At 40.8% G+C, this 22,968-nt stretch overlaps 2 protein-coding genes across 9 annotated transcripts; one reads left to right on the forward strand and one right to left on the reverse strand.

Annotated features, from left to right (window-relative positions):
- Nucleotides 1–1,143: 1,143 nt before the first annotated feature.
- LOC147312771 (rho-related GTP-binding protein RhoB) lies at nucleotides 1,144–2,626 on the reverse strand. Its single transcript, XM_086264443.1, has one exon. It carries the CDS (start codon nucleotides 2,348–2,350, stop codon nucleotides 1,760–1,762), a length of 591 nt encoding a protein of 196 aa, XP_086120569.1. The 5' UTR covers nucleotides 2,351–2,626; the 3' UTR covers nucleotides 1,144–1,759.
- A 294-nt stretch (nucleotides 2,627–2,920) lies between these two features.
- Nucleotides 2,921–22,055, forward strand: pum2 (pumilio RNA-binding family member 2). 8 transcript variants are annotated; one of them, XM_086264436.1, is made up of 24 exons: nucleotides 2,921–3,200; nucleotides 4,626–4,989; nucleotides 5,487–5,525; nucleotides 6,628–6,696; nucleotides 8,051–8,156; nucleotides 10,151–10,338; nucleotides 10,431–10,603; nucleotides 10,850–11,147; nucleotides 11,235–11,328; nucleotides 11,446–11,553; nucleotides 11,711–11,856; nucleotides 12,305–12,425; nucleotides 12,658–12,798; nucleotides 13,835–14,140; nucleotides 14,239–14,466; nucleotides 14,670–14,937; nucleotides 15,148–15,277; nucleotides 15,418–15,546; nucleotides 15,665–15,802; nucleotides 16,010–16,135; nucleotides 16,417–16,488; nucleotides 17,415–17,536; nucleotides 19,713–19,905; nucleotides 20,751–22,055. In XM_086264436.1, the coding sequence occupies exons 2-24, from the start codon at nucleotides 4,639–4,641 to the stop codon at nucleotides 20,880–20,882; spliced, it is 3,678 nt and encodes a 1,225-aa protein (XP_086120562.1). In that variant the 5' UTR covers nucleotides 2,921–3,200; nucleotides 4,626–4,638; the 3' UTR covers nucleotides 20,883–22,055. The 8 variants fall into 8 exon arrangements, with proteins under 8 accessions (XP_086120562.1, XP_086120561.1, XP_086120565.1 ...); XM_086264435.1 differs by having other exon boundaries at nucleotides 13,838–14,140; nucleotides 15,418–15,552; XM_086264439.1 differs by having other exon boundaries at nucleotides 10,247–10,338; nucleotides 15,418–15,552.
- Nucleotides 22,056–22,968: the final 913 nt, after the last annotated feature.

Raw genomic sequence — 22,968 nt, forward strand, 5'->3', positions numbered from 1 at the left:
ACAGTAAGAGTTTCACCCTTAACAACAGTCTCTGTAACTGATGTTCACAGTCATATGAACAAACACTCCCACTATCAAGCAAGAGGACAGTTACACAACACTTATGTTGACACTGAAAGAAAAAAAGAAAATCTGAATCCTTTTCACAAGAATGAAAAAAAAAAAAAGTCAGCTCAAAATACACTGATTTTAGCTTTCAGTAACATTTTTTGACAACATAAATTTAAGGTACATTCACTGTCATAATGGAAGACATTGAGATTTTAAGAAAAAGGGAAAAAAAAAAAAAAACTCTTTCTCAATTGTATTTAATTCAGTTTAACAGCTCTATAACCATTAGTACTTCACATTTACCGTTTTCTCATGTTTTAATAATCAAAGGGAAGCCCTTTAGTTTAAGTGTGTGTCACTATTACATAAGTGTTCTACTAATAGAATTGCATGAAACACTTTCAATAAAGTGTTGCCATCAGATGGCTTAATCCCACATGAGCGTGTGCTGTTGGGTCATAAACAGCAGTTTCATGACACTTTGAGAAAACGCCCTTCACCGAGCAAGACCATCACATGCCACACCGTCTCAAGTGCTTAATTGTGTCTGGGAAATATCCTCCGTGCCACTCTAAATGATGCTGTGCCCAAACAGAAAACTTCAAGCTGTTTCCCCCCCCATGTGTTTGATAGAACAGAGACAGCTGGATGGAAATGGGACTATATACTGTATGTGCTTCAAAAGATGCTGTTCAGATGTGCTGTACAGAAGACAATGTGTTTGTATAAATTAGCCAAAATGAGTTAAAACTTGTGTAAAAGCATGCTTAGCAACATAAAAAACTAAAGTTGTAAAACATGACTCCCACTTAATACTGACAGAGTTTCTGTCTGAAAACCTGCAAAACTACAGGACATTGTGGTTAGCCCTTTTCAAGACTGGTCCAGGTGTAGTCTTGTCAACCTTGAATCAAATCTAACCTGCTGCATAATTTGAAAGGGAAAAAGACATTTAATACTGTGGAATCAAAATTATACGTTATTTTTAGCTGTGCTCCAAACTAACAAACTCTAAAAACATAAATAACCAATTACAACCTTTATCTATGAAATGTCTTTGCAAAAGTGCCCTAAAATATCACAACCCCCCCCCCCCAAAAAAAAAAACAACAAAAAACCAACAACAACAAGTTGGCAATACTTGTAGTTTTAACAAGCTTTCTTTCTATGAGTTGCTGTAGCATCCTGGTCTTGTGCAAGATCAAACTTCAATTACCTCATATTAAAAATTACAGTGCATTTGTTCTTTTTGCTTTACTTGTTACACAGTATAACCTTGGCAATAAAGCTTGTGGCCTATGCAAACTTTAAAACACAAAAAAAGAGAGCAGAGTCATCTCGACTCTCCAGCAGGCCTTCTCGTCTACACGAGAAGATGCAGAAGGGGATTGAAAAGTCGCCCACTGAAATCAAACGCTTTGTGATTTTTTTTTTCCAGTCAGACTGGGATCATGTGACCCCAAAAAGAACATGCCAACATGCCATAACCAGTGTATTTCCCCCCCACATTACACCCGCCATCAGATATTCGTGTGTGTTCCAATCAGCTCCGTTTGCAGTCATCGGTTTTGGTTCAAGCAAAGGCATCCGACTTCGAGGGAGTGTCCGAACAATGGTCACTGCCCTCACATGCCCAGACACAGACCCCAACGCAGGAAACGTCTGTTCTTGCGCGTCCCAGTAGCCCCCCGCCCAAGCCAGAGTCAGTTCACATTAAAACACAGCATTTGAAACAGCCACCTGTGGTTGTTTGTCGTTTCTGTAAAGCTGCCCGTGTTGCCGTTTCAAATACTTCCCAGATCCCCTCCTTGGTTTTAGCTGAGCACTCCAAATAGTCATATGCGCCAATGCGCGTGGCCATGGCCCGGCCATCCTCTGTTTTCACTGGCTCCAGCTTCAACCGAGACAGCTCATTCTTCACGTTCTCGTCGTTGCGGAGATCCCTCTTGTTGGCCACTAATATGATGGGTACGTTCGGGCAAAAGTGTTTCACTTCAGGGACCCACTTTTCAGGGATGTTTTCCAACGAGTCCGGGCTGTCCACCGAGAAGCACATCAGAATGACGTCGGTGTCCGGATAGGAGAGCGGCCGCAGCCGGTCGTAGTCCTCTTGTCCGGCTGTGTCCCACAAAGCCAGCTGGACTTGCTTGTTATCCACTTCTATGTCCGCCACGTACGTCTCAAACACAGTCGGGACATACACTTCTGGAAACTCGTCTTTGCTGAATACTATCAGTAGACATGTTTTCCCACATGCACCGTCGCCCACCACGACAAGTTTCTTTCGTATGTCTGCCATTGCTGCCTCTCCCAGTTCTCGCTCTCAAACGCGGCTCAGTCCAAAGTCGGCAGTTGTAAATATTTAGTCGTGTCAAGTCCAGTAGCTTTTAAACTCTAAGCAGATACTGGTCAAACTCGTCCCTCAAGTCAGTCCTTTCCACTAACTCCGGAACCTTTTGCCACAAACTACAGCAATCTCTTTATAAAGCGTAAGGCGTTTTCCTAAATATAGCAATCCAATCGGAAATGGGGAGGTGAGATCACCGTCTGTAAAGGAAAAGGTGATTGGGTCCCGTCGGGTTTTTCTCGCGTTGGAGGAGGGAGGGGTCACTGACCACGAGGATCCACCCGACTGAGAATCAGGCGAAATCAACTAAAGTCACAGCACGATGACGATAAATATACACGTACTTCTTCTTTGAAACCTCCCTTTCAAATAAGCTTCCCGGACACATTGGCTTGCTACTTTTATTACTGAGTCAGCATTTTGTTCACAAAATGACATGAGCCGGCTGTCTAATGAGGATTCATTCAGACTAAGCCAGTTTATCCTATGAAATGTGAGAGTGATTTTGGGTGGGGAAGTGTCTCTGAGACTAATTTCTATGATACCACATATTAGGTTGCCTAACACAGGGGGGTTTGGTGCTCAAAAGGCACGCTGGGAAGGCAAATTGATACTGACATTGTTATACGCATGTCTACGTAGTTCACGCTATTTACAGGGAGGGGGCACTAGCGTAGACAAACTGTTAGCTTTGACTACCAAGCTTTGCTAAATCACCGCTCTCTCTCCAAGGAAACAAAACAATATAGAATCGGGTTGACGGCGTGCAACAAGCACAGATCCTCTCTCGACACGACAACGCGTGAGTATGCCCTCACATCTGTTCACAACCGAATCCAAAGCTGTGTAAGGGGACTGCTTTGGAAGCGGTTGCCGCCGTGCGAGTATTTCCCCTTTTGTTTAGCGGTTAAGGCCCCTCTGTTTGGAACTTGAAGGGGGGCCATGTTGTTTAGCCACTCAGTGTTTGGCTGATGTTTTAGCTAACAACAGCAACATGGCTATTAGCGTTTGTTAGCTCTCGGAGATGGCCGTAACGTGTTGTGTACAGTGAATATCGGATAATAAGTCGAGAAAATGTGTTCTATTTAACATGCAAAGCCAACCGCTGACTATAAAACAGCAGTGAATTAAGCGAATTTCTTTGATGTCTCACCAATAATAAACACAACAGGCCCTTTGCGGTTAGCACTAGCTAGTTAGCTCCAGAGAACCAATGGTTAGCTTTAATCATGTTCGATTTCCGCTAGCAGAAATACATGAGGGGGAAAAAGTAAACAATAAAAAGAAGCGAGGCAACAAACCACAAAGCAAACACAATCTAATAAATAAATAAATAAACATTTACGCAAATCCCCGCTGAAAGTCGTTAAGGTAGCTTCCTTATTATTACAGCGGCTTGCTTGCTGCTGGCTAGGCTAGGCTAGCTAGCCAAGCTGCTAATTGGTGTGCCACAATGAACAGTTTCAAATTTGAATACGTTGTTGCAAGCTCGTTACATCATCTCAGGAATCAGTCGTGGCTATCGCTGAATATTTGCATTTATGCGTGTATGTCTGTGTGGTAGTCGAAGCTTTATTGCTGGTATCCCCAGTCGTATGGTCACCAGCTAGAATTTGGCTAACGACAACGTTACCGAGCGGTGTTGCTCTTATAAGCCACCAACATCGATGTCAGTCGCTTGTTTCGTTCTTGGCCCGATCTTTTTAATTTAACAAAACATTACTAACCTGTTGTAGCACAAATAGTTAAGCAGAATTAGACAACTATATCCCTGGCGTGTTGTTAGCAGCTCGGGAATTAGTCTTGTCCCAGCGAGGAAAATTAAAAGCATTAGTTATCATTTTATTATTCTTTTGGATGAACATCTTTAATGGGATGTAAAAGCTGATTTTTGTCTGAAGGCTCAAGGAGGATTTAATAAGTCCACGATGGTCGCATTATAATAGCATGGGCTTTCATAAAAGCCAATTATGATGCCGTAAACACCAAATTGTAATGGGTGCTACATTACATTGTATAATGAAATTAAAATTACATCTGAGTCTTTTATAGCCTAGTGTTTCTTATTGGTCATTTATATGTAATTGTACAGGACACACAGAGATACTATATCCTCTAATAAGATTTCTTTCAATTTTATGCAAGTGAAATTGAAATAAGAAAATATACATTTCAGTGAGTAAATCTTACTTTGTCTGTTGTTTTTTTTGTTGTTGTTGTTTTTTAGGCTTTCCCGTGGAATGAGCATTCCATGCAGCATCCTAGGTATGAATGACGTGGCCTGGCAGGAGACGAGAGGTGGGATGCTGCATGCAAATGGTGCTCCTGAGTCTGGGGGTGTCCGAGTTCATGGCGGAGGGCCCCTAGCCACAGTTGGCGGAGCTGGTCAGGCTCCTGGAGGGCCACACATACAGGGCATGGACAGGGTTCCTAACCCTACCCCAGGTACCCCACAGCCCCCGCTGAGCGGGAGGTCTCAGGATGACGCCACAGTAGGGTACTTCTTTCAGAGGCAGCCTGGGGAGCAGCTTGTAAGTTGCACACCTAGCAAGCATCGCTGGCCTACTGGGGATGCCAATCATATCGATCAGGTAAAGAGTTGGTTTGTTTTTTGTTTTACTGAGCTAAGGCATGCGGTGATGTGCAGTTTAGTATAATTACCAGACAGAACAAGTCCTCAATTTTCACTGATTGTTATATTGGTATAAACAGCAAGTAAACAATCTGTTGTTTAAATGTAGTACTTTGTCATTATTGGAGTTACAGACAGGTCTGTCCACAGCCGTTTGCCCAGTCAAACGTGAGGTGAAGGTTGGAGTGCAGATTTCAGAGATCACCAGTCTGTTACTACAAGTATTAAAAAGCCATAGCACTGCTTCTGATTTACAACAGACATCAGCAAGATTATAGTTTTGGCCATTGTGTCAGCACAACAGGGGTGTGAGTCTCACCATGTTGACTGAGCCAGAGTTGTAATAGAAAGTGTGGTTATTAAATAATGAAATAAATGCTGCAATTAAACTTTAATGAAGAAAGCTTGTCTTTTAATTCTGTTCCCCTTCAAATTATTCCCCTTCTGCACCTACAGACTGCTGCACTCGGGGCTTTCAGTGATCAAAGCAGCGTAGTAAGTCTTCTTCCATTAGTGGTCTAAGAGGCTTCATGGTTTTATTCTACACTGTTGGATCAGACTTGGAAGTGCTTCTCTTAAACGCAAATGTGATTTTGAAGGAAAATAAATAAAGTTGCGTGGTACTTGGATCAGATTAATAAGGAGGATTGACATGTAGTTGGCCAGAAATGGCTTCACTAGGACAGCTCAGCATACTGATATGGATGGAGATATTTTCCCACAGCTGTGGCTTCTTTTTTGCTGACCATATATTGAGAAATGTCTATAATCTGTCTGTAGTAATGTTAAGCCAATGGTGCACTGGAAACCAATCCTCTTTTAATTTCAAAACCTGTCTTTGTGTTGTCATTTAATAGCCACACCTCACATTCTGTCTCAACAGTAGTTTAAGCTGCTCTGCAGCTTTTTTTGTTGCTACATACAAAGCCCCGTCTCGTGTTTAGGTTATTTCATTTTTTTTTTCTTTCAAACTTCATTCAAACTATTCTGTTTCATACAAGCAAGTTATTGTACTCTGCAGAAGAACGAGTGTAATCGCCTCTCTTTATAAATCATCATGTGTAGTCTGTGCAGATGTTTTTTTTGTATTTAGCTCTGCATAGGTCCTAGTCTAAAAATGTTTTTTTAAAAAGGTCCTTCTCAGATTTTTATTTTCATTTTCATTTTTCCTTAACACATCGTGTATAGTGGGCCGGGGGGCGGTCATGCAATAACCAAAGCTAAATGATCGTGTCAGATACCTTAACATAAGTCGAACAGTCAGGACTATTTGCTTTGGGATTTCATGTAAGAGAATTAAACAACATTCTCTTATTGGCTTAACAGCATATTCAAAATGCTGTATAAGTCATAATTCATGTCTGGCTTATTTCACAAAACCAGAATGTTATGTAATGTAAAAACAATTGCACAGATTAAAGAATAAATGTTAGTTTTTTGCTATGAATGTTTATGTATTCTATTGAATTGTCACATATTCTTACAACAAGCACTCTTTAGCATTGCAGGTACAATTTTACAGTTTACATTTTGTTAAATCATTGCTGTTTAATTTAAAATGTTCATGAAAAACCTTTTTTTTTTAAATCTGTCTCAGGTCCGTGCAGTGGATGAAATGAACTATGATTTTCAAGCTCTTGCTTTGGAGTCGAGGGGGATGGGAGAGGTAAGAACAGTTTTTGTCTGCATATCGTTCACTCTCCTCACTCTTATACAGTTTTCTGTGATTATTATTTAATTATTTTCTTCTTTCCCCGCCGCTCTAGAATTGAAAAGTGACTGTACACATCCGCAGGTTGCTATTTTACAGAGGCCAGATTTAAGTATGGCTTTCTTCAGTCCTGTGAAACCACGTCTAGAGAAACTATAGAAATGCTGAACTAGTTTTAAAGCTTCAATGTTTGCACCACCACCACCACAGAGTCTTTAAAATACAGATTTATTGTAAACTAGTTCATCTTACCTTTGATTGAAATCCATTAAACCCTCACCTGTCCCTGTTTTATTGTTAGCAAGCATATGCACAATACAGAAACAACTGAACAACACTAAATGTTTGTTTTCCTAATAAAGGGTTTTCTGAAAGCTTTTTGACTTAACGCTATTACAAATAATTTTTTATAAACGATAAACACCTTGTGCTCCTCTGTGTGCTACACTGATGTAGTTACATTTTCTCATATTTTATGTCTCAGACCCCCCCACCCCCCAGGCTGCTGCATGTAAATCTATGTGCAGTGTACAGTGATGGTAAAACTGTGTTGTATAGGAGTGTTTTTCTCATTTTATGAAACAAGAAGACTAAAATAGCCGGTTCGCTTAAGCAAATAAATTGTTTACTTGGTGTTTGGTTAAAGCATCAATTGCAGCATTGACTTTCTTACTAATGACAAATCTTGTTAACAATGGTCATAAAACTTGGCACGACTTTCCTAGAAATCTTCAAGCTCAACCAGCCTTTTTTCCTGGCAGTGTGGATTGGGTCATTGACTTGTTTGCCTCGCCAGAGCACTCTAGGGGGAAAAAGATTCCAGTTAGAATTTAATCTGTTTTAAGAGGAGTCTGAAGCAGAAAACCTGTACGGATTCTTTAGAAAAGCATTATTGAACTGACTTGAAGTTAACTGAGAGTTGCTCAAAGGTCTTGAGTGTAATAGCCCCAATTATAGGTAATTAGTGTCTATAATAGGTAATTAGTCCAACTTACACTAAATAATAAACATTTGAATCCTATGTCAATAAAAAATTCTTATGAATTAGTAGTCAGTGACTCCCCATGTCTGTGTACAAATACAGTCTAATTGAAGCTTAGATTGTTCAATTAAGTGATTTCTCCTGATATCTTCCAATTATGCCAATTAATTATTAGTGAGTTTAACTTGTCCTCAAAACATTCTGTTCTCAAACATCTCATTCACATATGGAGTCGAAAATACGTCTCCCTTTGCACTCGCAGTTTGGAATCATAAATGCAAATGGTTTTCTACACCATTCAGAAACGCTGTTTATGTTTTTTCTTAGCTTTTGCCAGCAAAAAAGCTCTGGGATTCTGATGAGCTGGCCAAAGATGGCAGGAAAGGAATGCTTCTTGGAGAAGAGTGGAGAGACAATGCATGGGGATCATCTCGTGAGTGTCTTCTAAAATGTCTTTTCTCTAATTAATTAATTAATTATTACATATGTGGTTAAGATATCTGTTCCAGTCATGTGTTTGGGAATGGAATATCTCAGTTTTCACAGGTGCCTGCCAGCTATAACGTTTTGATATAAATACTATTAGAATGATATAAATACAGTGGCAAGAAAAAGCAAGTGAACCCTTTGGAATTTGTCTTAAAATCAGGTCAGATCTTCATCTGAGTTACAATTATAAACAAACCAGGGTGTTTTTTTTTTTTTTCTGCTTTTTTATTTTTTGTTGAAATTGCACACACACACACAATTATTTTCAATTATATATCATGGTGCATTTTGACTAGGCTATGTTAGAAAATGGTAAACATCTCCCTTCACGAATACCATCTATAAATCATTCCTGGTTAGGACAGTAAGGACTGATTCTGATCTGCAGTGAGTGTTTGTAGAGCCTGTGGTGTAGCCTGTGTAAGTGCCTGACTTCATTGGCGGCATTTACACTTGTGCAAAATACATTCTGTGCGGATTACCTCATGGTTATGTCCTAGTCATTTGTATGCGGAGTCATCCAATAGAAACCAATAAAATGGTGGGGCTTTTTGTCCCGTCTTTAATTCCCACTCAAGTTTTTTTTTTTTTTTTTTTTTTTCACCTGCTGCATTCCCTCACATCTATTCTGATAGGTTCAACAACCTGCCTGCAGGAATTTGCAGACATTTGTGAATCCTTACATTGATGCTATGATCATTATTCCTTATATTGAAGTGATGACAGTTATTCTCTCACTGATGAATTAAGAAACTACAGCAAAAAAGCAGCTGGACATGCACAGGAAGAATCGGCAGTACTGAACAGGCCAATCACAATCGTTGCGTGGACATGATGGGTAGTTAAATCGCTGGTTAGAACGCCACTGCTGTCCATAAAACCTTGCCTGATATTTGCTAAAGGAGTACTTTGATCCTTTACAGCACTACTGCAGTACTGAATGATGTAGCTAAACTGCAAAGTAAAGCCTGCGCTTCCTTTGCCTGAGTTCAAATTATTCTTCATTTATCTCATTTGTCCCTTTTTATCCAACATTTATCTGATTGGTTGTCCCTCGTAAACGGATGGTTAGAACAGCAGGTGAGTGGAGCTGCTGAGCTTGCAGCCAGATATGTGTGCATGAGATGACCATATTAAGCACATCTGCTCTAAGTGACCTCACACAGAGCTAAGAGTGGGGGGAAAATGAAATTAACCATTTAGAACAGTCTGAATCCTGAGCGTATGGCATTAAGGGATTACTTACTAACCGTAGCTGATTATTTGAAATAGGCATGTTTATTATGAGCACTGACCATTGTGCCCATTCACATATGGCTGAAAATGAGCTAAAGTATAATAGGTTCCTTTTACAAGAAGAAGGTCTAACGGTTCAGTCAGAGCCCAGTTTCTTAATCTAATAGAGGTGCTGAAGAATGACCTCGAGGATAATTCACGCTAGAGATTCATTCCTGACAACATGGCTGAAGTGAGACAATTCTAGAAGAATGACTCAAACTTCCTCCTGATTGTGGCTGCAGAAAACCTTTGAAATCACTGCTGCCACAGGAGGTTCAGTCACTTGTCAAATCCAAGGGTTCCCTTACTTTTTCTACCAGCAATCTAAAGTTTTAATAGAATAGAATAGAATGCCTTTATTGTCACTATACAGTTGTACAATGAGATACAGAGCATCTCCTACTCAGTGTAAACATGCTGGGGGGGGTGGTACAGTTCTGCAGCGCTATGTACATATGGACAGTATTAACATAGGGAAAAACCTCTTATGTCCTTCTAAGAAGGACATAAGAGATTGTTTGGGTCAAACATCACGTTTGTGTTTACTTGTGACTCAGATGAAGATCAAATCAGATTTTCTGACCAGTGAACGCAGAAGAACATGTAATTCCACGGGTTCACTTCGCTTGCCACTGTATTTGATTACGACTTTTCGTTCAGATCATTCAGTGTCTCAGCCAATCATGGTGCAGCGACGGCCAGGCCAGGGTTTCCATGGCAATGGTGATGCCAATTCTGTGCTTTCACCTCGCTCAGAAGGCGGAGGTCTCGGCGTGAGCATGGTGGAGTACGTCCTGAGTTCGTCCCCTGGTGACAAGATGGATGGCCGCTACAGGAATGGAGGCTATGTAAGCCAAACTCATGCATCTCATCGATCTTACCAAAAGTGGAGATTGCATTTCTTTGTCTAAATGTTTTTCTGTCTTTCGTATTTACACAGGGTGCAGGAGATGCTGACCAAGATGGGAGAGAGAAAAGTGATGCGCAAGAGAAGGTGTCGCCTTTTGAAGACGACAAAAGCCCTGAGATGAAGGTGGGAGAGGAGAGTGATCCTACTAAAGCCAATGGAAGAGGTCTGCTGAACGGCATGGACAGAGACTGTAAAGACTTCAAGTAGGTTTTCCTTTTACAATGGTACAAGTTAACATTTTTTCCATTTTCTACTGGTTATCTCTAATATAGTGTATATAGCTTTTCAGTTAAAAACTAAATATAAAATATCAGACTGTGTAAATATGAACATTTATAAGTTGATTTGAGGGTTTTTAGACTTTTGTTTCGCCCCCAAATAACAGTTGTGTATAAATATGGTGGTCCTTTTTAAACTCGTTTTTTGTTTTTGTTTTTTTGTTCTTTTAGCCCAACTCCTGGAAGCCGTCAAGCTTCTCCCACTGAGGCTGTGGAGAGGATGGGTCCCAGTCAGACAGGTTTGGAGATGATGGGGCAGCACCACCACCCTCATGCTCTCCAACAGCAGAACCCCTCCCAAAACAAGGTCCAAGCTGAGGATTTCCAGAACCAGGAGGCCCAGAACATGGGCGGTATGGAGCAGCAAGCTGGTGTGGAGTCCTTACAATTTGACTATGCTGGTAATCAGATTCAGGTGGACTCTTCAGGGACTCCAGTTGGATTGTTTGACTACAACTCTCAGCAGCAGGTCTGTTAAATGCACAAAGTCTGTTTGGTAGTTTGCTCTGCAGGTTGTGAGCAGTTTGTTGATTTTTATTTATTTATTTTTTTCCAGTTGTTCCAGAGGTCTAATCCATTGACTGTTCAACAGCTCACTGCAGCTCAGCAGCAACAATATGCACTGGCTGCAGCCCAGCAGCAGCATCTTGGTGAGACAGATTCTTTTGCAGTATTGTTTAACTGCTTTGTCTCTCAGGTTGTCTCTGTTTGAGTTGCGTAGACTTTTGAATGAGAATTATATTGTTGTTCTTCCTCATGTTACTCAGCTGGCCTTGCTCCTGCGTTTGTGCCAAACCCTTACATCATTAATGCTGCCCCACCTGGAGCTGATCCCTACACTGCTGCTGGGTTGGCAGCAGCAGCAACGCTTGCAGGTGATCACATGGCACATGTTCATCCGCAAGTTCTCATTGAAATCCAACAGATCATTATTATTTTATTTCTTTTACTCTTGATTATCTTCTGCCCAGATCCAATGTATAACTTCAGATGTGTTTTGTTTTTTTTTGTTTTTTCTCTCCCCTCCTCCAGGCCCCACAGTTGTTCCACCACAGTACTACGGCGTCCCTTGGGGTGTGTACCCAGCTAATCTTTTCCAGCAGCAGCCTGCATCTACTGCCAATCACTCGGCCAATCAGCAAGCATCCAGTCAAGGGCCAGGGCCAGGGCAACCACAGGTAGGAATAATTTCTCTAACCAGTATTAATTCCCTACTTCATTGGCCTCGTATGATTGTATGAAAAATGTGCGTCAGGATTTGGTTTCAGTCATCTGTCTGTGACCAGTTATCATGTGCAGAATGTTTATGATGACAGGATGACCCTGAAAATGAGTCATCCATGAAGACCTGCTGTTAAAATTTAGAAAAGTTAAAAGTGGGCGGGGCTTCTGCGGCGTAGATCCATCAGTTGTGCATTTGATTCAGAACTGTCCTGGGGTTGGTTGTATATGTTTCCAAGCAACTCGTGACGTCTGATCAAACCACACAGTCGTGGTAAAACACGTTAGCTATATTTTAGCTGTTCCTCATTTAGTCACTTGTTTATTTTTTGTCGTGACAACAAGTTGAGATTGCTTCCCTTTCAGTACAAAGCCAGTAACAGTATTTTTAACCGTTTCTGCCAGGTGATGCGCACTGGAACCAACCAGCGACCTCTTACACCTGGGCAAGGCCAGCAAAGCCAGCAGGAATCCCTAGCTGCAGCAGCTGCTGCAAACCCTGCGTTGGCATACACAGGAATGCCTGGTTGGTCTACCATTTCATACTTATGCTATACTGCAATGTAGCCAAAGACACTCACAAGCAAATACTTTTTTTTTTTTTCCCTTATTGGTTCACATTAAGTGTATACAGTGTGTGAGTAGTAGTTACAAAATACTGAAACACTGTTTCTAACAACACTCCAAGTATGTTGTGTAGTAGTAGTAAACTGTAATTACTAACTCTCTCCTCTTTGTGTGTCTTGTTTCTTCCTCAGGTTATCAGGTTTTGGCCCCTGCAGCTTACTATGACCAGACTGGAGCTTTGGTAATGGGCCCTGGTGCCCGCACCGGTCTGGGTGGGCCTGTTCGTCTAGTCCAAACCCCACTTCTTATCAACCATGCAGCGGCACAAGCTGGTAGGAATTTTTTAAAACATTTGTTTTAATTAAGGAATTCTTTCCTCTCCTGTGTCACCAACTGTTTGCTCAGAGGGGATCTGTGGATGGTTTGTTGTAGGGTTTTTACATTGCATTCAAGTGCCTTGGGGTAACTGTTGTGATTTGGCACTATATAACTCACATTTAGCTAATCTAATTGCATTAGAGATGATTATTTGGAATTCGGTGACTGTATTTTATCTGATTCAAATCTCTAAAAAGATCACTCTCCATCTCCTGTGGACTATGTCTCCTATTTTGTCCACTGACACCTTCACAAAACCAAATGTGACGTTGATCAGATAAGCAGATCACATAGTTTGGTTTAAATTTGGTCTGTTCGCAGTGTTTGTCTCCTGCAGTTACCACTGCTGTCTCTACTCTGCGTGTGGGGAGGACACACACCGAGCAATGTTTCATTTAGCTATTTTAGTGAATAAATTCATTACTTTAATATGTTCCCAAGCCTCTTACCCCGAGTTTAATCACCACACATAAGCAGTAACCTTTAAATATAGGTGGAAAAAATGATTCAGCCAAGAAGTCCCAGCTTCTACAAAGTGTGTTCACGCTGATGGTTTAAAATGCAAAAGTGGCTCTCCCAAAAATAGCTGAATATGTTTATGTTTAATTCTGCTTTTTATTATTTGTTTATATTTGAGCTTGTCATTTGTGTTTATCTATGGTAAAACGACTTCACCCACTTAGCAGTTCTCTAGCAATCTGCCAGATCTGCTGTTTTGAGTAGGCACAGTTGCATGCACACATGTAGCGATCTGATTTGTATAGATGTCCTCTTCTCAAAATGATAACTTAATGAGCGCTTCTGTGTGGTGTGTTGTGCAAATGATGTGTGTGTGTATTATTAATAGAGATGGGATTTTTTTTTTCTTCTTAGATATGCCTACTATAATGTCTGTCCCGCACACCCACTTCTTTCTATTCTTACTTGATTAGTACCACTCATGTGATCTTTCCTCACTTTTGACCTCTCACAATAATCTCTCTCCATCAGCAGCAGCAGTGTCTGCATCTGGCTCCGGTAACAACATGTCTGGTCCTCCAGCCAACGGACTGTACCGCTCCATGCCTCAGCCTCAACCTCAGCCACAGCAGCAGCAGGCTCCTCCACCCAGCAGCGGCCTGCCCTCCAGCTCATTCTACGGATCTGGATCAGTCCCCAACACCTCTCAGAGCAGCTCTCTTTTCTCTCACACCTCTGCTGCCCCACCACCCCCAAGCTCCTCCCTGGGCTTCAGCAGCACCGGCGGATCTCTTGGCGTTGGCCTGGGCTCTGCTCTTGGGGGTTTCGGCTCTTCTGGTCAGTGGCTAAACAACGTGCTGCTTGGAGAGGAAAATGGTCTTGTGTTAAATTTAAGTTTTGTGTTCTAAAAGTGCTTTGTTTATGATTTTTTTCAGTATCCAGCTCGACCAGTAGCAGTGTATCCCGCAGGGATTCCCTGTTGGCAAGTTCTGACCTATACAAACGAGGTGGCAGCAGTTTAACTCCCATTGGGCAGCCGTTTTATAACAGCCTGGGTTACTCCTCTTCACCCAGCCCCATTGGCCTTACACCAGGTCATTCCCCACTCACTCCTCCGCCATCTTTGCCCTCTTCCCATGGATCCTCTTCAAGCCTTCACCTAGGTAAGCCTCTAAAGAAGGGATGTTTACCTTTTGGTCGACTGTTGCTTTTGAGGTAGAAAATAAAGAAGCATTTGATCCTGTTCGTAAGTGAGGATGTGACTTGAATAGAATAGAACTTTAAGTTGTCATCCCCTGTTAGGGGCACCTTCAGTGAAATTGATGCTTGTAAATGAAATATTAAAAATTGTCTTATTTAATCCTAGGTGGCCTGACAAATGGCAGTGGCCGTTACATTTCTGCAGCTCCCGGAGCCGAGGCCAAATACCGGAGCACAGGCAGCACGTCCAGTCTGTTCAATTCCAGCAGCCAGTTGTTCCCTCCCTCACGGCCCCGCTACAGCCGCTCTGATGTCATGCCATCTGGACGCAGCCGCCTATTGGAAGACTTCAGGAACAACCGTTTTCCAAACCTCCAGCTCCGTGACTTGCCTGGACACATGGTGGAGTTCTCTCAAGACCAGCACGGATCCAGGTGACGGACCTAATTTAATGCTTGAAAATGCCACCGCACAATTAAATATATAGGCTTTTGGGAAATAATGCATTTCTTTTAGGTCTCGTAAATTTAAGCCTTAGCCAAAAAAGAAAACGTGCAAAAAACTACATTGCAGTGTTACACTTTTTATAATGAGTCCACTCTTTGAAGTGTCTTTTTAATCGTTCCCTGCTTTCTCCAATCTAGATTTATCCAGCAGAAGCTAGAGAGGGCCACTCCTGCTGAGAGACAGATGGTGTTTGGAGAGATTTTGCAAGCAGCATACCAACTGATGACTGATGTATTTGGGAATTATGTCATCCAAAAGTTCTTTGAGGTTGGGAGTGTTAAAGTTCATCCATGTGTCTTTTGAGTAACTGCACAGTATAAACTAAACTCGATTCCATTTATAATAAATTACTCTCATATTGTAATAGATTCCGGCATATATATAATATATTTTTTATGTTGTCTCAGTTTGGAAGTGCAGAACAGAAACTTGCTTTAGCGACCCGTATCCGCGGACACGTCCTTCCCCTGGCGTTGCAGATGTATGGTTGCAGGGTCATTCAGAAAGCCCTGGAGTCAATTTCCTCAGACCAGCAGGTAATTGTAAGTGAGATTTCACTTCTTTATAACAGTTTTATTTTCTATTGAAAAGCATTTTATTCGTCCTTCATATTAAAGGCTTTGATTTAATTTGATATCATTTTCTTCCATTTAGAGCGACATTGTCCGTGAGCTTGACGGCCATGTGCTGAAGTGTGTGAAAGACCAGAATGGGAACCATGTGGTACAGAAGTGCATTGAATGTGTCCAGCCTCAGGCTCTTCAGTTCATTATTGATGCCTTCCAAGGACAGGTGGGTTTTTATTTTTTTGTTTTTTAGTGTTTGTTGTTTGTTGTTTTTTAGAATAGCTGCCATACAATAAGCTGCCTTATAACGTAACTACCATTCAGTATAATTTATTTTTTGTAGACTCATGTGAGCTGTAGGGTTGCATTAATATCTAAATCCTCTGATGTTCTTTCACTACATGGTACAATAAGCACTGTTTTTATTTTCTAGGTTTTTGTACTTTCCACACACCCCTATGGCTGCAGAGTTATCCAAAGGATCTTGGAGCACTGCACCCAGGAGCAAACTCTGCCCATCCTGGAAGAGCTTCATCAGCACTCTGAACAGCTGGGCCAGGTGTGCACATCAGTTTCCTCTCTGTCCCATTTTAAACTTCACGCTGACTACCTTATTTTTGCTAGCTGCGACTGATCGTTGTTGACATTTATCATTTTATGTCGCGTATTTGCATGCGTCCTTCATGTTTGAACATTTCATATTTTTAGCCTGTCATTGTTCCTGTGTAGTTGTGGTCTGCTAAGTGTAAGGATGAATGTAATTGTGCTGTTAGCTGACATTACATCTGACATATGTGATTATTTAAACATCCACCTGCCCCCCTCACTTATTCCATCTAGAAATATCAAGGCGTTTCATTGGAGATGACACCCAAAACATATTATACAGTGTCCCGTGATGCACTGTTCAAGGTCAGAGCAATTTGCCTCTATCGCGGATGTCCCTGTGCTCACTTCCTTTTTCCCTCTTTATTTTTTTAATCTTTTCTTCTGTAAAGAATCTAATTTAACATTTAAATAGTTTTCCAACTCCCAACCCTTATGGTCCTTTCCTAACCCACTGAGCTGCCTGTTCTTCCTTTTTCCTCCCTTCTTGCTTTATGCCAAAGGATTTAGGGACATGCTAATCTGCTGTCTGATGATCCCTCTTTTGCCTACAGCATTTTTTGATCAGTCTGTTTTTCCCTTTTTTCTTTTTTTTTTCTTTTTTTTAAATTCTCATTTTGCTAAAATTATAATTGTTTGATTCAAATCTAGGAGTTTGAAACTCTTATAACCAAAGAGTTCACAAATGGTGTTTTAAAACCAACATAATGCAAGTTCATGTTAAAACAGATTGACAGAAAATGGTTTGGGAGGCAAATACTTCAAATTTAAAGGTGGAGTTCGCATTACCTACTCAACAAATTACCACTTTAACAAGCTTGGCAGTTGAGTGGTGTTATTTGTTGTTTGGTCACTTCATTTTTTGTCTCCATCTTGCCGCACTAAAATTACACCCGTAACTGTCTATCACCCGTTTCTGAAGGGGCAAAGATGCTATTGGTTGTGTTACCTGGTCAGCAACACAAACCAGCAGCATCTGTTTTGTCTGACCTTCCGCAGTGATGACGTAAGGGTATTCGAAATACTACAAATGGAGGTGTCGCTCATTCATCGGCCAATCATTGTAGAGTTGCATGATTACCCTATCAATCGAGGCCAATGGGGGTGAAAAAGTAGTGCATGAGTATCAATCATGTTCAGTTGTATCTCACAGTTTGTTTGTTTTTTGTTGTTGTGATTAATCTTGTTGGGATGACTTTGCCTTGCCCTTACACCTCTGTTGCCTCCTGCAGGATCAGTACGGTAACTACGTCATTCAGCATGTTTTGGAGCATGGCAGACCAGAAGATAAGAGCAAGATAGTGGCAGAGGTGCGCGGGAAGGTTCTTGTCCTGAGCCAGCATAAATTTGCAAGGTAAGCTAAGCAGTCTGTATGGATTAAGAGTGGGCTGTATATTGTTTGCGGATTTTGACATTAACAGGGCAGACCGTGAATATTCTAAAGTTCATTTCGTGAAATGATTGTGAAAATAAATAAATATTCTGTTGTGGGAGGGAAAGCACTCACATTACTGTCAATATTAGAGCAGCTGTGTTTCTTCACACTTCTGCTGGTGTGAGGACAGAGATGTGAGTGATTTGCACTAGCATAACTAAGGAACATAAGTTGATGCATATCATCTGAAGATCAGTCGATACGCTGTTGTTGTTCTGCTACATCTTTCGAGTGTTTACATTTGTAAAAACCGGTTAATAGTAGGTTTATAACATGCAGTTTAACGACTCACGTTTGGACCTGATAAGAGATAATTTATCAGTAACCATGTGGTAACAATAGCAGGAAGTTCATAACCTAGATCTTTCTTGAGTCGAGTAGGATGGGAATGCTGAATTTTAGGTTTCTTTGTTTTCAAAGCAGAGATTGTCCAGGGCAAGTGTCCATTTGCTTAGCTTGGAGTAAATTCTTTTGTAATGTATAGGCGGTGGCATGATGGTACAGTGGTTACTGCTATCACCTCACAACAAGTGAATCTCCGGTCTGGCTCAGGCCTTGCTGTATGGAGTTTGTAAGTTCACCTTGTGCTTACATGGGTTTCCTTGAGCTTCCTCTCACACTCTGAAGATATTCATTTTAGGCAGGTACAGTGCTTGAAGTGTATAGCATAAAATTATGATTGAATGCTTGGTTAAGATGAGATATGCAGTGAAGTGCCTTGAGTGGTCCATAAGAATAGAAAAGTGCTTTCTTAATGTGAGTACATTAGGCAAGTAGATATTTTAAAAGACAAGTCTATGTTGAACTAAATGTGTCTGCACGAGTTGTTATGGCGGTCATGTTGGTTTTCGCTCTTGTGGATGTGATGTGTTTGTCAGTGAGCAAACATGACTTTAGGCCGACTTTGGACCTTTAATTTATATTAGTTTGAGTAATTTAATTACATGGCTCACGATAATTGTGAATATGCGGGGCAAAGGATGTTGGCTAAGTAGGCGAGATGGAGGCAGATGATCCACTGTGGGGATCTTTAAAGGGAGGTGCCAAAAGATGAGGGCAAATCCTCTACTGGTAGCCAGTACTACAAAATGACTTCCACGTTCAGTTCCTGTAGTTAAACAAAAGTGGTTGTCTACTTGTTTCGTAATACAAGGTTTTCCAGTCTTGCTACCATTAAAATTGGTGGTGTGTGCCGCCAATTTGTAAAAATACATGTCTGCTGGCAGCAGAGTGGTATATTTTATACATTTAAAAGATGAGCTGTAATATTAGGAAAAAATAAGATGCTCACAAACTTAACATAACTGCTGCAATTAAACAGCACTATACAAGTGTATGAGTGTTTGATGGGAAAAATGATCCTTGTAACTTGTAGAAAAGTGCTGTAAGAATGTGTAAATGACTAATATCCTCTTTAGTGTAACATGGAGCAGTGGGTAAGACTGACTCAGTGGGCCATCATTGCATATGTTTAGAGTTTTGTGTTTCATGTTTCATTTCTTTGGAAAAAGTTTGGAATTCTAATCAATAAATGTTCTCAGCTTTAAGAATAAATTGCTGTGTAAAACTGATCCTGTTAGCCAACAGGGGGAAAAAAAATTAAGCTTGGAATAGTGGTCCCCTCTCCTAAAAACCTGTCTCTGGTAGATTGTAAGCTGATAGACAAAGGGCTTAGACACTCTAACAACTAGATGCTGTTATTGGGATGGTCCAGTGGAGGATTAACTGGAATTTTCTATAGTCAGTAGGTGGTAATGTTGTACATGTTGTTTTCTTATCAAACATAACCTGTTCCTGCACGTGTCAGGTGTAAAACTAGGTCATAGTAATCCTCCTTTATATTTCCCAAATTCAAGTTTACCCCATTAACAACCAGCCCTTGCCTCACAGTTGGGGTCAGCAAAACCTTAAACGAATTGAGCTGTTTGAACACTTATCCAGTCCACTGTGCCCAATAATTACAGTTTGCTAACACACATGCATACATACCACGTGATGCCAAAAACAAAAGAAAATGATTCTAATATGCTGGCATCTCTCTGCTTCCATCTGTTCAGTTATAAACTTGAGTAACAGTAGCTTATTTTTCCCCCAGTAATGTGGTGGAGAAGTGTGTGATCCACTCCTCGCGTGCAGAGAGAGCTCTGCTGATAGATGAAGTGTGCTGCCAGAAAGACGGGCCCCACAGCGCTTTGTACACCATGATGAAAGACCAGTACGCCAACTACGTTGTCCAAAGAATGATCGACATGGCAGAACCTGCTCAGCGTAAAATCATCATGCACAAGGTGAGTCGCCTACTAAATGTGCTCATGTTAGTGTTAATGATAGTGGGTGGATCGTGGTCCATTTGATCCAGTGAATTCTATCAGTGTTCTGTAAGGTTTAGCAAAGCTTAAAAAGTCTAATCTGTTTCTGACAAGTGGTCAAATCGACTTGGCTGGTAAAAGTTTAGCTGTGAAGTTTTATCAGTGGTATCCAGGGGGTTGACAGCTCATTCAGATCATGAAACAGCCCAAGTTCAAACAAGTGCCTGTGTTGGTGCTTTCAAGGACCCTTGATATGTGAAATATGACCAGAAAGACCTGTTTTTAGTCATGTTATCAGTGCCATTATGTGTACAGCGATTGTATTTTGCATGAAAACAAAGTAATAACTAGGGTGTGCACTTCCGTATCTATCTGCCAGCATTGTGTCCATTGTTTACATATTTTACGTTACTCTTTGTGTACATCAGTGCAGGCTTTTGTCAAGGCTCTTGTGTTGACATCAAACTAGTTAATGCTGTTTTTGTTTTTTAAAGAACAATATAGCTTGGGTGCCAAAAATTTGCCAAAATATCTGCATTCTTTCTGCTGGCCAACAGGTGGCGACTCCTGTGGTTCCAAAATTAAGAAATTTTTGTAGATTACTGCAAGAAAATCACTTAACTCATGAATTCAGTAACCCTTTTACATACACAATCTCCATCAGCAGTTTCAAGACTTACTTAATGTAACATGATATGCATTTTGTAAATTATGCTACCCATTATTAAAAAGCATGCCCATTCTTTACCCCTACTTCCAGATTTAAACTCATTTGAGCTTCTTCAGATTTTAAATGCCTTTATCTTCTTCTCTTCTTTATTTAGATCCGGCCTCACATTGCCACTTTGCGTAAGTACACCTACGGGAAGCACATTCTAGCTAAGCTAGAGAAGTACTACATGAAGAGTGGATCTGAACTGGGTCCAATCGGCGGTCCCGCGAATGGTCTGCTGTAGTCACGTACACATCCCAGGTCCCCTGAACAAGTGGAGGAGTAGGAGCCCCAAACCCCCTGTTCTGTCTGAGATGTGCTCCTTAGCCATAGGGGTTAGCCTTTGACACCCTCTGTTATCCCATCAAGTGGGGGGGCAAGTTACCAAAAAAAACAAGACAAGTCAACTTCACCTAAGAACGCTGTGACAACTGACCCCTGCCACTCTGCCACCCCTGGTGCAGGTCCCCAGCATGGCCCCCAGGGGGTGCACAGTCAGCAGGCTGTTTATTCTTTTTGTTTTTCTTTTGTTTTCCTCCTTTTTTCTTTTCTTTTTTTTCCCTGGGTAAAGCACAAGCCCACTGTTAATGATGTAATTGATGTATTTGACTGGTTTTCATATTATCTTGTACATTTAGTTTTTTACCTTGTAAATTCTCTGTAGAAAAAGAAATTATTACACATTTGCTGAAATTTACAGTTCTTACAATTAACACCAGCAAGTGACTTTATAAAGGCTAAACTGAGTGATCCTTTTAAAACACGATTCCATTTGTTTTTGTAAACAGACAGCTGTTCTTATTAAGCTTAGGCAATTTATTATAATATTTGTATATTATCCCACACACAGTTTAAAGAAAAAAGAAAAAGGAAAAAAAAGTGTTTTCCCATGCCAAAGCAGCTGATGGATTAGTTTTCAAATAGCATCACATAGTATGGATGGACAGAAATCCTTCCATCCACAAGCGAGTACTATGCGTCACGTGCCACAGTCACCCAGAGGTCTTTGAGGCCGCTTTGCCAGCTCGGGGTTTGGAGATTGGTGCTTTACTCTAGGGTAGCGTTTGCCAGTGGTGTTTTTTTTTGTTTGTTTTTTTTCTTGCCTCGTTTTTTCTTTTGTTTGTTTCTTTTGTTTTTTCCCCACCCTTTGCGGGAGTGTGTGCGTGTTTGGTTACTCCAGCAGCTCGTGGCCTGCATTATGTTTTGGTACTGACAGACTGAGCTGCTACATCCACCGAGCACCATTTGAGCCGTCTTACTCTCCCCTCATGCAGGCGATCACTTGATTTATTTTTTTTTATGCAGGAGGAAGTAAAACGCTACCATTTAACTTAAAGAAGCAGAGCATGAGGTTTGGTTGTACAGCGGGCGTATGACCTGGTTTAATATTAACATAAAATGACCATAGCTTTGGGTGGGGTGGGGTGGGGCTTTTTGCAGGGATAGCAGGGTGGGAGTGGGGTACGCGTTGGCATGCTGTAATAGGTTTTAATCCTTAGAATGATTTTTTTTTTTTCCTTTATGTTTTGTGTAACATCTTATCTGTCTTGTAGTTTGAGATGAACACTGCCCTAGAAAACAGTATCTTTATGTACTGAATAATCATCTCGTGTGTGTAGAAGTAGTTGAGCAATGTATAGCATCTTTATGTATGAGAAAATTGTTGCTCTTTTTTTGGTTGAGGGGCTTGCAGCAGTGATGGGAACCCCCACCGCCTGAAGGTCAGAGCAGTCCAAAAGATTATTATTATTTTATTTCTGGAATTTGGTCAGTTTTGTACATTTGAGGTGAAATAAATTAGACGTAGCTGAAGAAAGGGATGCTTAAAGAACCTTTTTCTTTTTTTCTTTGGGTATGTAAGTGGATTGGCGGAGGCCGGTGGGGCCATCAAAAGCTATACAATTCACCTGTAACGCTCGTAGTGACGGCTTCTTTGCTTCATATGAATTGTAGAATAAATGTAGTATATGTGCAGTTAATAAGTGTAAGATTATTAGTTTCACTAAAAAAAAGTCTAGTTGTGGTGTTTGACAGGCCTTGCTCTAAATTTGTAGTGATGCTTTTATTTGTCTGTACAGTTGTACATTTGTAAACGTTTATGCTGTAAATGGGATGTCTTTTACACTTTTTCTTTTTTTTTTTTTTTCTTTTTTCTTTGGAGGGGGGAGAAAAAGGCTAATGTGCATTTAGATGTGTGTATATTCATCACTCCTTTCCCCTTGAATATAATGTATACAGGTTTTATTTGATCAAGTGTTATTTTAAAGGAAATGAAAACTTAATAGCTTCACAATCTGGCATGGTTTTTGTTTTTAAATCTGTTCTGGGCC

Source organism: Aulonocara sp. 'chitande type north' Nkhata Bay, linkage group LG15 (genome assembly GCF_057382095.1).
Source record: "Aulonocara sp. 'chitande type north' Nkhata Bay isolate Kocher_YH1m ecotype deep benthic linkage group LG15, A_spYH_male_GT1.1, whole genome shotgun sequence".
Taxonomy (NCBI): Eukaryota; Metazoa; Chordata; class Actinopteri; order Cichliformes; family Cichlidae; genus Aulonocara; species Aulonocara sp. 'chitande type north' Nkhata Bay.